The following is a 13,334-nucleotide window of genomic DNA, read 5'->3' on the forward strand; positions in this document are numbered from 1 at the left end:
CGGGAATACTCTTCAAAGCAACTTGCTCCAAACTACACACATCAACTTGCCTTCAATTAAACCTTTTTAAGAGTCTGCTCTTTGCCCTGACTATCGGGGATTCAGTGATAACCTGGATTCTGACTTTGTCCTCAAGGGACTCGCTCATAGCCTATTGGCCACCTTGACTAATGTTCAACTTTGCTTCCCACACACTCTTTTGAATCCCCCACCCCCTCCAAGTTAACATGTGATTTAATCAATCAATAAAAATACAGTTTACACCCCAAAGCACATCTGCTTGCTAGTGTCCCCACAGTGGAGTCCAGACACCATACAAACTGTCAGTGAGGCTTACTCACTCACAAGCCCTTCTCTGCATCCAATCACCCCTTCTCCAAATAAAACAGGCCTGTAGCACGTGACACCAATATTCGGTGGTGAGGGGGTAGACATACTAAACAAACCAGTGCATAAAGAAAGCAAACAGAAACCCATGCCCTGGAGTGCTTGTCTTGAATCCAGGAAAATACACTAAGCAAATCAAATACAGAGAGAAACTGGAGGACAGAGCCTGTGAGGAATGAGGGGAAGCCAGGGGTGGAGCTGGAGGACCACAGTGAAGGCCTCCTTGGGGAAAGACGTGGGGGACAGAGGCACAGACCTGAGCTCATCTGATGGACTGAAGCCCCTCCAGAGAAGAGGGGAGCAGCTCAGGAAGCAGGAATATGGGGCCCCAGTGTAGACGCTGAACCCTGGAGACCATGCTGTTGCTACCAACTGCCTGCTCCTGACTCGTCTCTTCCTACTTTCTTTTACCTTAGCCATCACATATAACCGAAAAGCAACTGGGAAACTAGTTGTCCCTGGCTCTGTATCTGGATAGAGCCTAGAATGATGCAATTGTCACAAGAATCACAGGACTTGTTTCCATGGGGCCCCGCTGAAATAAGAAATGAAGGGACAGACAGAGGGCCCTGGGAGTGGTCGGGATGCAGGGGAGGAAAAAGGAAATCAGTTAGAAATGTAAAAATAGAGCAGTTTTTGAAGACTGGCAACAGAGAAACACTGGCTAGCCAATTCGGAGGAGTCATAAAAAAATAAAGCTAGCATTTGCCTTAAGGGGCATGTAGAATGCACCCTTTCCCTGAAATAAAGGAAACCTGTAGAAAAGTTGGCAAAGCCCAGAGAATCAAAACTTCCTGAGGACCAAGGAAGACTCTGGCAGGCTCCGAAAAAGGGAAAGAAGCCAGTGCCTTCTCCTGATGACCAGCACAACCATCCACACCCCGAGGGAAATGGACAGTTACCTCACTTGTCTCCAACTGGCCTGTGTAGATGTGGAACTAATAAGATGTGAATTTATGGACAAAACCCACGAAAAGTGGGCCTTGCAAGCAGTTACTATCTGATCCTACCTAAAAAATTATTCAAATAAGCCCAAACTGTTTCAGCCATAGTAGCGCTGAGCTGATGAAACACACATCATAAAAGCATAAATTACTTCCCTAATAAACCTTGCATCTTCTAGAATGCAGCCATTAGAAACTGATCAGTTAATTTAGGAGAAACGGAAGGCCCCAGGGCTGATGAACGCTCGCTCCAGGAAGCATCTTCTTGAGTCAGCTGTGTTAATAGCCAGCTCGGGTCACCAGGGCTGCCCCGAGTGGGTGGCTCCTGCATGGATGGGCGCGCAGAGGGGACTCTTCAGGAAAGCCAGGGCAGGTGGTTACAGGCCACTCCCGTGTAACGTCCGCAGCGTGGAGGAGCAGGGCCAGTTAGAGTGTAACTGGTGAAACCTTGGCGTTCCCAACCCTCCCAGGGCCCAAACCAGTGGATGGCCAGTCATGGCAGAGACGTCCCACTTCCCCCATTTACATGGTTACACTGACCCCTCTCCCCCACCAGCTGCACAGGGGGGTGTGCACACTACATACACACTCACACCTGTACACATACACACACTGACAGACACACTTGCACAGGCACATTTATGCACACACACAAACTCATGCACTCGTACACACTCACATAACACACACACCTTCAAGCTCCTGCAGGAATGCAGCCTCCATCCCCCATGCACCCCATTTTCTAACCTGCCCGCATCTTTCAGGTCCCTGACCCCTGACTGGTAACCTCCCCTCACCCCACACATCTAATGCCTGACACCATGTCTCTGACTCTTGACATCCTTGTGGACTCATATCTCGATTCTTTCCTTGGTCCCCACCTGCTCCAGGTGAGCATCTCTCATCTCTTGTCTCGCACGGTGGAGCCCTGGAGTTCACTCCAGCACCCCCAGTCAGAATTGGGCCTGAAAGCATCACTCTGCGCTTCCCCAAGGGGCAGGGGCTCTGCACAGGCCATGCCCCTCACCATCCTGGGGCTCTTACCTCATTCACAAAGACCCAGTGGCTGTCCTTGGAAGCCAGGTTTGTTTCCACGGCCTGCAGAGAGAAAAAGAATACAAACATGAGCAGAAGCAAGCCAGAAGCTGGCAGACACAGGATGATTGCCGAGACGGGCTTTGAAAAACATTGTTCTTGGACAATTTTTTCCTCACACACCATGCCGTCCCCCTGAGGCCTTAGCTACAAGACGCATGGTCTGAACACAGACATCTGGTTTCCTGCTGTTCTTCCAAGCTCTCGTGCACCAGTCCCAGGCAAGGTTCGAAGCTCCAGTTCCTGCAGGCATCACAAGGCCAGAGGCAGGGGCGTCCCTCCCCTCTCTCGGAGGATGCCTGCAAACACCTTTCTGGAGGGATGCTCAGGGGGGTGAGTCTCAGCATTGCCCGAGGCTAGAGAATCAGGAATCTGGAAAAAGGGGTTTACGGCCATGCTAAACAACACCTGGGAAGCTGACAGCTCATAGCCGGGGCTCTGAGCTGCCTTCAGCTCTAAAGAACCCATCAAGGACCCTTCCTGGCTCCTGGCTAGTGACCCCACCTGCATCATTCTCTCTTAGAGCACCTGGGTTCTATTTCTTTATAGCACTTGCCATGTCTGTGCTTGGGTAGTTATCAGTTTATTTACTTTATTGTCCATCTCCTTCACCAGGCTGGGGCCTCTGTGAGGTCAGGGGCCATATCTGTGGCTGTCACAGTTGCATCCCAGAACCTTACATGATAACCAGCACATAGTAGGTGTTCAGCAGACAAATGAATACTGTTGTTGAATATACAAATGAAGCATAGGAGAGCAGGGCGGATGGGACCCAGTCACTTATTTGGCTTCTTATATGTTTTTATGAGTACTTTTTCCCCTCCTTTAATTGGAATGCCAACAGAGTGAAAAAGGGAAGGAACTGATAATTTTCAAGCCTGTCCCGTAAGAACACTCACAGTTAGCATGTGCCAAGTACTGCTGAGTGCTGGGACTGTGCCAGGCCCTCTACCAACCTGGGAGACAGCTCTCAGATTGTCGTCCTTTATTTTCACTTTTTGGGGGTATTTTGTAGTGTAATTTTTATTACTCTATTTATTTGAAAAAATACACAAAAACCAAAATGTTCAAAACTATCCCATTAACCCGCACTATTTTTTAATTGTGAAAATGCCCCATTTATCCTTCCAAATTCATCCCCTAGAGATTGTTCCAAGTGTCCCCTTCCAGGAGTCTTTTTTAAGACACATCTGCATATATGTATCCACATACACATATCAGACAGATGTTTTTATTAAAATGGGATCATGAAATCTACATCAGGTTACAATTGCCATGTTTGACATATTGATGGATCAAGAGTATCTCTCCTCGTTGGTCCATCGAGATCTGACTCATTCTTCCCTTCTAGGGAGCTTTGAAAAATGCAGACCCTGGGGCCCCACTCCATGAATTCCTAATTCACTGGCAATGGTTATGTGACTGAGATGCTGCGACGTTTCAGAGCTCTGAACCCTGACTCACAACCTCCGGGGCTGGGAGCTCTACTCCAGCATGTGTAGTTCTGGGAATCTGAAGATGTAGGTGCGCCTATGCAGGTGAGAGGTCCTCGGATGTCCGTGCAGGAGCCAGCAGTGCAGAGGACCTGTCTCAGCTGCCACGACATCCCAGGGAGCAGGTGGGAGCCCTAGCTACGCTAAGGCAGCTTCCCACCTGGTCTCAGACTCGTGCACGGAAGATATCAATGGAGAGAATTGATCAGAAAACCCCACAGGACAACTGGCCAACTTTCCTGGCCTACTTTCCCTCACCAGTTAGCAACTAGCTAATTTGTTAAGCCTCTTTTCCTCACACGGAGATAAATAACACTTGGCTGCAGTCTTTTCCAGAGGGTGCAACTCACACAGAAGCTGAGATAGACGGTGAGAAGGAGAAGCTACTGCAGATTTAGCAAGAACGCCTCCTCCCCCGTGATGACTGGAGACCTGCCAGCTCAGTGAGCAGAGCCCTAAATGCTCCCAGCCCAGGGGACAGTGTTCCATTCTAAGTGCCATCCTTTCCCTGTTCCTCCCCAGCCTGTCTGATGCAGACGGAGGCCCCCGAGTCCTCCCTTTCATCTCAGAGCCGGCAAGGTAAGGAGGAGGCAGGCAGGCAGGGCACGTTTGAACCTCAGTTCTGCCTCTGCTTAGCTGAGTGCTCCTGGGTGAGTTACTCCACCCCTCTGAGTGGCGGTCCCACGCCTGCAAGGTGTTCTGAGGCCAGTAGTGCCACTGATGCTCTGCCCAGGGCCCTCTTGCATCCCATTAGGAATTCTGAGCCCACTGGCTCCCGATGTGCGTTCACTGCCAATGGCAGACACTGCGGGCTCAGTTGCCGGAACCCTCCTTGGCACTCACGGTGCCTGGGAATTTACACTCTAGCCTAGACTGAAGGTGCCACGTATACAGATCCCAGCTGCCCTGTTCCCTGATGGGGACTGCTCTGAGTGTTCAGACTGCTCGGGACCAGCCAACATGGCCTCACTTGCTCACGCGCCCTCTCTGGCCACCTTCACTTCCCTGTCCCACGTTCCCATTCCCCTGCTGGTTTTTTTTCCCCCACCCAATTCCTCTGGGAACACTTCTTAATAAATTATTGTCACACAAACCCTCAGCTCAAAGTCTGCTTCTGGGAACCCAACCTGAGACAAACACCACCCAACTTGGGGTTATCGTGGGAATGAAATGAAGTTACATGTGATGCTTCCAGCCCAGAAAGAAGCTCTATGGATGATCAATTAACACGAAGGTCCTCTCCATTCCTTCCATTCACATCTCCTGCCTGGTCATCATCTGATGGTCTCTTTTGAACGTGTAGAAGTCAGTAGTAATCCCTCATGTGTTCCTTTCTTCAGTCAACAGACAGCAAACACTGCAGCTGCCCTCACTCTCCTGGATGTGGATGTGAGCCAGGAGCCTCGTCTGTGCCATCACAGAGCCAACAGTAGACCCGTGATAAACACACCCTGCCAGTGTGGTGAGCACTGCCTCTCTGCAAGTCCACAGACCCGTCAAGGCAGCCCCATTCGGGGCTGCCCCTCATCTCAGCCACGGTGCATGTCTCCTGCTACATCACTGTCAGCGTCTGCAGAGGAGGGCTGAGCCAGCTAGACAAATAAAGGGCAGCCCCTTTATCCCGTGCGTAGGGAAGGGAGCGGAGCTGGCCTTCTGCTCAGGGTGGGTTCCCAGTCACTCACCCTCAGCAAGTCTGGAGGCCAGTTTCCTACAACTGGGCTTCTCTCCCAGAACAGGGCACCATGCTATGGGATGACCCACTAAATAATGCAGTGGCAGGTGATGGGGGCCTGAGTGAATGCAGGAGCTCCACACGGACCCCGTGGGCATGGAAACTAGGTCTCAGTGAACCCACGGGATGGCGGCAGTGGTGCAATGCCTCGGCATGGGACAGGCAGCCCTTGTGAGATCATTGCTGTGAGTGGCTGAAAGGCCACGCTAGACCACCAGAGCCCAGAGGCCTGGCTCTTGTGGTCCCTTGATAGATTGGTAAACAGGGAACTTTAGAAGAAGAACTGAGGGGGTGGGAACTTCTAAAGAATCATGCTGACTCCTGTTTTAGCCCTTTGTGAACAGAAGAGGAGACCCGAGATGCTTCAGGTGGCATGGAGCCCGTGGAAAGGGCTGGGATGGCTGCCAGGGGGGAAAGGCATCACTCACAGAGGCAGGACCAGATGTCTACCCTTGTTCTGACACTATGTACTACCCTCTTGAGCCATAAGTGCACCGTCATAGGTAGACCCCTGTTCAAGGAAGCGAAAGGCAGCTGTTCTTCCCATACCTGGAGAAGGGAATGTGTCCTCTTGCCTGTGAGCAGCAGCCCCTGTCTGAACCTCAGGGTGCCTTTTCCCATGGCCAGTGGCATCTACAGAGCTGCGGTTTAAGTGACACAGGACATGCCATCTTGCAGGGGCTCAGGGGATATTTAGATCCTGTCCTGGTTACCCAGCCACTTAGGTCCTACAGTTTGCCTAGGGAAAGAGATGCAGACCAAACCCCAGCTCCTGGCTCCCAAAAGCTCAGGACAGAAAGCAGCCCCCAGCGCTGCCAGGAATGGGATGTAGCAAGGGGGTGGCTCTCCTGGAAAGGACTGGGGAGTCCCTTGAACACAGGGAGGTAAGGATCACTTCCAATATGCAAACATCTAGAAGAAGCAGAGAAGACAGAGGTTCTGAGGGACTCGAGGAAGCACCTCCAGTCCGGTCCCCTTCCTTGGTGTCCTCAGCCTTTCACGCAGGACTAAGTTGGAGCCATCTCCAAGGGCGACGGGAATCTGCTTTTATCAAGCACCCAGCCAGATACTTCAGGACAATATTCCCATGTCACAATCCACACGCCTCCTGGTTTTGTTCCCAACACCCTAAGGAGCCAGGCAGCGTCCTCATCCCCGTTTCACAACCAGGAAACTAAGACCAAGACACGTATCTCACGCAGGTCTCTCTGCTGGCACTTAGCAGAGGCTGGATTTGAACTTGGGTCCATCTGTCCCCAGAGCTTCCATTCCTTTCCCTCAATCATGCTTCTCCTCAAAAGGTCTGGACAACCATCAGAGCAGGCGTATGAGCCTTGGGGCCTGGGCCCGGCCCTCTGATGATGGGAACAAAATGATCTTTTTTTCTCATATGTGAGAAAACGCCCTTATGAGCCCCAGTGCCTGCCTTCTCCAGGTTAACTCGTCCTCATATGTCTAAGATTGTTATTCCACTTGCCTTTCTTGAGCATCAGCCTGTTTCCCTTGGCCTCAAGGAATAGTGAACGGAGTGGAAAAAGCCTCCACATGGAAGCCTTCCAGCAGCATCGCCGAGGATTTGTTTTACAAAGTGCAATGCCACTGACTGTTTATGTATCTAGGCACACCCCTCCCCCAACACTGGGAGCCCGAGATAATGAAAGCTTGTCGACGACTGGCATCTTTTAAAAACCCCAACTCTTAATGTTTCAGAACATTCCCCCCCCTGGAGCCCGGGACCTGGCATTTTCCCAAGGGCAGATATTGAGCTAACTTTAAAGAGCCCCTGCTGCCTTTGCGACAGCACGCTATTTAGGGACAATTCTCTCTGTGCGGTGTTACCCCTCTGAAGTGTGAGGGATGCAACACCCCCCATTTGCAAGGAAGGGGAGGGGCTGGTTGCAAGACCGCGGATGAGTCCAGGAGCTCATTTACAAGGAAATCAGCAAAGGGGCCACCATGAGGCCCAAGTTTCAAAAGATATGCCCAGAACCACGAGCAGCCGCACACAGGGATGTTTTCACTGAACTGTGAAGCCACTCCATGCTTCCCAGGGCCCTGCCTTCTCGGGGAAAGGGCCTGAGCTCTGGGCCCAGACTCTTTCCTTTTGGACTCCATGCAGCCTTGTCTCCAGAACCTCTCGGGGCCTTGCTCTCACCAGAAAACTACCCTCATGTTCTCCCTGAGTCTCCCATGGCTCCTACTCCAGGCTCCATCCTTACTCCCAGATCTCACTGAGGAATCTCAGGCCCCAGGTGGGTCTCTTTTCCAGTTTCTTCTCCCAAGCCCTTCCCAGGAGATGGCCCCTCCAGACCAAGGGTGAGTTACCTGTTCCCACCTCACCCATCCCTCTGCTGGAGCGTCCTTGAAGCCCAGGGCCCTCACCCTTGGTGGGACCGGGAACGCAGGCACCTGAGCACGTGCGTATGTCTCGGGAGGGCTGGAGGATGGTGGTGACAAGGAAATCACCCCAGCTACATCTGTGGAAGGCGTGGCAGAATCCATCCTGTGTAGCTTTCAAACAACTCTGGGGGAGGTAAGAGGATGTTTTTGCTGAGGGAGATCTGAACCTGCCACCTGGGAATGCTCTGGCTGGGAGAGGCTGCAGGAAAGGGCTCCTTGCGGGGTGGGTCCAATCACTGACACTAAGCAACTCCGCCACCTGACCAAACCCAAGCCCACTACACAGGAAACCTCACTGAGTCCTCACAACAGCCCCCGGACGGAGGTTCTGATCTGAGCCTACAGATGGGGAAGCTTGCCCAAAGTCTCCCAGCAAGTCAGTGCGACCAAGGCAGCGAAATCAAGCCTTGCAGATGCCAAAGCCCATGCACTTTTGAGCATATCATGCCGACTTGGGGACTGAGCAAAGACAAATTCATTCCTGGAACTTTTCATAGATGTTTAACGTAAAAACAAGAGTTGAGCTGGAAGGCGATGCAGAGAGGGGTGAGGCCTGGCGTGTGGACCTGAGGACCCACAGAGACTGCTGTAAAGTCAAGTCCTAGATTCTGAAGTTTCCTGCCACCATCCCTCCCCAGAACTCTGGGTCAGGTGGTCCTCTGGTTGCCGAAGGGCTTCTGTATATGGGGAGCAGCCCACTAAGAGCTGAGCTCCTAAGGGCTAAGGTCTGGTCTAGTTACCATGCAGCCCTGGTGGACAGCGAACTTCAAAAGACATCTACGGAAGGAATGAATGGGTGGACTCACACTCCTGCATATTTCCCCAGTGCTGAGCATGAGGAAGGTCAGGGGCATAAACAGAAAGCCCAGTACAGTGCAAAGGGATACTGACATACAGGCAGCCATCACTTTGCACAGCAGGTACCAAATTAATGGAAACCTACACATGAGTGCATCCTCACTTCCCACGGTTTCAATATGCACTCGATTTCCAGTTAACACTGTGCCGTGCAAAGTAAGTCTTGCCTGTATTTGAAAGTAGCACCCTTTTACTACATTGCTGAGAGAACCTGAGAATGAAACGAAGTTAATCTCAACGGTGGATAAATGCAAGATATCGTGACCTTTAGAAGCTGATGGAAACATGATCAAATTTCAGAGCTTTTCTGCGGGAATACGATCGTTTCATCATTTGTGCTGAGTGCCGAACCTCCTGATGAAAGTCCCCATATATTCTGCTTAACCACACAATAAGTTCTGAACTAGTCTGGTCAATCAACAGCATTTACAAAGATATTACTGTAACACTGGAGAGAGAGTGTTGTTCATTAGATGTGTTTCCTACACTTGCTTTGATCTCAGAAAAAAACTATTATGTTGCTATCGGGAGAAAAAAAAAAGAAAGCATAATTGACCAAGTACATATAAAAATCTGATAGATCTAAACAATTTCTAGTCAATCATTAGACCTCCCTGGCCTCTGTCCCCACTGTTTACCAAGTTTGAGATAAACAGCTCTTCCAAACCGCCTTCCCACTTTGTGCAGAGGGCAGAAGTGCCAGCTCACGGCCTCTGGGGGATGAAGATTCATTACAGATCATTTGTGGATCCTTCAGATGAAATAGAGACGGGTTTCAGGGCTGTGCAGAAAGTGCAATTTGCTGTAATAAAAAGTGAGAATATGCTACATGTGGACAATTTATGAGGAAGCATTAATATCAGCAGAAAAATGAAATGGAGTCAGCTCGCAAGCACAGTCTGTTTAATAAGATCAACTTGGAGAAGTGAAGCCAGGCAGTACAGATGACTATCAACTGATGGATACTTGGATTTTAATCAATGGTCCATAATTTCCCTGCCACCTGGAGGGCACAGAAGCCCAATAAGGCCCTCCATGCTCTCACTCTCACAGACACCCAAGCTGTCCTGATGGGAAGGGATGGAGCCAGCGTTTCCTTCAATCTTGTCTTGCGGAGGAGAAAGGTACTCCCAGTTCTTGGTCACATACAGGCTACCACACAATCCTTTTAGGGGACTGAGGTGTACAACAGACCAAATGGCTTCTGAGCTTATTTACAGCCCGCTCTGGTTTGGTGACAGCAGCCACCTGCCTCTGCAGAGTCTGTGAACAATCTCGCCACCCGGTCCCCCAAGGGGCAGGGGATGCAGCTCTTGGGTGGCAGGTGGCTGCGCTGAACCATTTCTCATACACTCTGCTGTTCAGCTCCAGCTTCAAGCGATTTTCAGATACAAGCAAAGCAAAGTCTCAAACTGATTAGAAATGTTTTCTTCTCCCTCCCACAGGTATTTGCACGTTCATACTGGAGTTTGAGACGGCGCCGCGTGCATCCAAAGACTGGCTCTGGGGACCCAAAGCATCAGATGCAGCTGGAGGAGGGGGTGGGGACCGTTTGGGGCAGAAAAGTCCCTCCTAGTGCCACTGGGTCACAAAATGGCTCAGAGGCCTGCCCCTCCCCTCCCCAGGTGTAGCTGTCAGCCCCAGAGACCCAGCCCCATGGCGAGATGTCCACTGGGAGAACAACTACACTGTCTGAGCTGCTCAATTAAAGCATCAGCGTTCAAGGTTAATAGCGCAATCCCTTCAGATCATGCCAGGCAAACCGCTCCTGCACGTGGATCTAATTCCTCTTCTCAACCTAAATTGTTTTTAAAAGATGGAAGTGTTTGAATTCTTTTTAAGGCAATAAAGTTGAAAGTAGCAATTTTTTACCAAGCTGATAAGAGCTGCTGGGTGTAATTTGTATTCTTTTTTATGATCCTGACTTTTTGGAGAATGAAACAGAAAGAAAAACCTCTCCCTTTCGGTTCTGGAGACAAGAACTGTTTCTTCCTCGGGGTGCTGGGGAGGAGGTCCCTGGCTCGGGAATCGTCAGGAAACAAGCTGCTGATTTGTGACACAGGGAAGCCAGGGAGCTACCCCGTGCTGAGGTGGGGGTGAGGGGGTGGGGAGCTCATCTGCTCATCCTGGTGCTCAGCAGGGGACTCTGGATCCCCTGAAAATGATTCAGAGAGGCCATGGGTGGGGCCCTGAGGTCTGGGGGAGTCAGGAAGAGAGGGTACGACAAGCTCAATGAAAAGAGCAAAGGGAGGAGGGACCTCTTTCCTTCAGAACCCACAACATAAATTGCTTTACAATCTTTGAGATAGCTTCTCACCAAGTACAAAGCCTCTGTACATTTGGGACCCAGACCTGAGTGCCCCCAGGAGCCTAGTCTTTTCCCAAAGCCCTCTGGGCCCAACAGTAAAGCCAGGCCACTCTGTGTTGAGGGGCTGGAAGCAGCCAAATACACACATGCTTCATCCCCAGGGGTATGGCCCACCTGCCCACCCTCCACCTCTAGGGCCTGCACGGGGCACCTGGAAAGGCCCTACCTATGGGAGGGCATCATTTAGAGTGAAATTCTCTGAACATAAGGCTTGCAAGCTCAGTACCTGCAGTGGAAAAAAATAGTGAGAGAATTTACACCAACTATGTCTGCAACCTGCCTTGGTCTGAGGCACCCCACTGGTTTCCTCTGATGATCTTGGCACCAGACACGACCTTGACTCCCGCAGGGCAATTTTAAACCTTAAACTCTCCAAATACTATTCATGTGGGTTTGTGCACACACATATATATGTATATATACACACATGTAAACAATTTCCCTTTATTCACTTTTTGGAGGAAAATGGAGCACAGATAAGAATTAATTTCAATGAATCAGCAAACACAAAATGCCCAGCACAAGGCATTACATTACTGTAGCTCTCAAAAATCCCTTGCCTCAGATCCACACTGATTTCTCCACGACCAGATTTTTCAAATGGCCTCCAAGGTGCTTATTCTAAAATGTGGATCTCTTTCTACGTTGTCACTAATTCTTCCAACAATCGTGGGAGGTGACCATTTATGCTCTCCTTTACTAGAAGGAAAAGTGAAGCTTGCAAACGAGTAAATAACTAAAAGGTCAGCTCTTTGGAGTCACAGACAGGAAGAGGATCCCCATCGCCCAGGTTGGAGAGCCTGAGTGCACAGCCCAGATAATGACAGCACGGGACAAGCCTGTCACTGTGTCTGGAGTAGCCGTCTGTCCCGCCAGACCCCAAGGACTGGGAAGCTCATGAGGGTCTCAGCCCCTCTCTTGATGGTCATCCAGTGTGGACTTGATGCATCTTGAATTTGTCCTCCCTGGTACCAGTTAGCTGTGGCCCAGGAGAAGGGCCAAGGGCTGGCTAGTGCCCGGTTGGCAGTGCAGCACCCAGGGGAAGGGCCACTAGCACAAAGCAAGGCTAGCAGGGGACCCACCCAGTAGGCCTCCTGTGGAAAAAGCAGGGCACAGGGGAGGCCCAAGGGAGAATAACAGGATTCACTGACTCATCCACTTTGTGGATTAATGGGATGGAAAAGTCAAAGAAGCGGGTGTCACCCCCCGGAAAAATCCATGAGCAGGTGGGAGGGAGGCAACAACAGAACCCACCCACCCATTTAGCAAGCACGTCCTGGGCTCCTACCAGGTGCTGGGTGCTGTGAACGATGCTGCTTATGGGGACGGGGCAGCCTCGGGCCATCTCCTTCAGTGAATCCAGCCTCCTGGGAGAGACAGACCCACACACAGAGAGAAACCCACTAGATAAAAGGAGAAAGTGTAGTGAGAGAGGTGCTTTTTCTAAATCGGGAGCCAAGTACCAACTCCTTCCTGGAGAGCAGAAGCCCCATCTTAGAGGTGGGTAGTGGTGGACAGTAAGGTCTTCCAGTCTAAAGATCAGCATGTATAAGCCTGGAGGTAAAAAAGGGCTTCAGGTTTGTAGAGACCAGTAATTGAGTCACATCTCCACATCTTTCGAATAAGGATTTGTTTGTAAAGTTATTAGAGGAGGCAAAAGTCAATTATAATCAAAACTAGCCATGGAGATTTCTTAGCTCAAGAATAAAGTACAGTATAGAAAATAGTTTGTGTAAAAAACCCTGTATCCGATCCTCTAACTTTTATCAATCACTGTTTCTCAACAACCCTCAATTAAAGCTTCATTTTCTTCCCTGAGGGTACTGACTAAATCATCACCCACCTGCCCAGCCCGGGAATGCCTGTCCTGTCACTCCACCGTGCTGTCCAAATGGTCAGACCAGATCGCTCTGGAACCTCTTCCTGCCTTGCAAGTTAGGATGGGAGGTGTAGGGTCAGCTCTGCATTCTAGAGGTCGGACCGGCCTTGCGGAGAAGCCCTGAGACCATACACAGTCTCTCCAGCAGGTTGTTTTTCACTGTGTCAAGCTTCACTGT

The 13,334-nt window shown here is 50.6% G+C and overlaps 1 protein-coding gene across 5 annotated transcripts in view; it reads right to left on the reverse strand.

Annotated features, from left to right (window-relative positions):
* The window catches only part of GRID1 (glutamate ionotropic receptor delta type subunit 1), a 627,303-nt gene that overhangs the window by 235,297 nt on the left and 378,672 nt on the right, over positions 1–13,334 (reverse strand). For all 5 annotated transcript variants that reach the window (XM_074374325.1, XM_074374324.1, XM_074374326.1 and 2 more), the window contains one exon: positions 2,376–2,429. In XM_074374325.1, the coding sequence (XP_074230426.1) occupies positions 2,376–2,429 (54 nt within the window). The remainder of the gene's footprint in view (positions 1–2,375; positions 2,430–13,334) is intronic.

The sequence above is a fragment of the Camelus bactrianus genome, chromosome 11 (assembly GCF_048773025.1).
Source record: "Camelus bactrianus isolate YW-2024 breed Bactrian camel chromosome 11, ASM4877302v1, whole genome shotgun sequence".
NCBI classification, from domain to species: Eukaryota; Metazoa; Chordata; class Mammalia; order Artiodactyla; family Camelidae; genus Camelus; species Camelus bactrianus.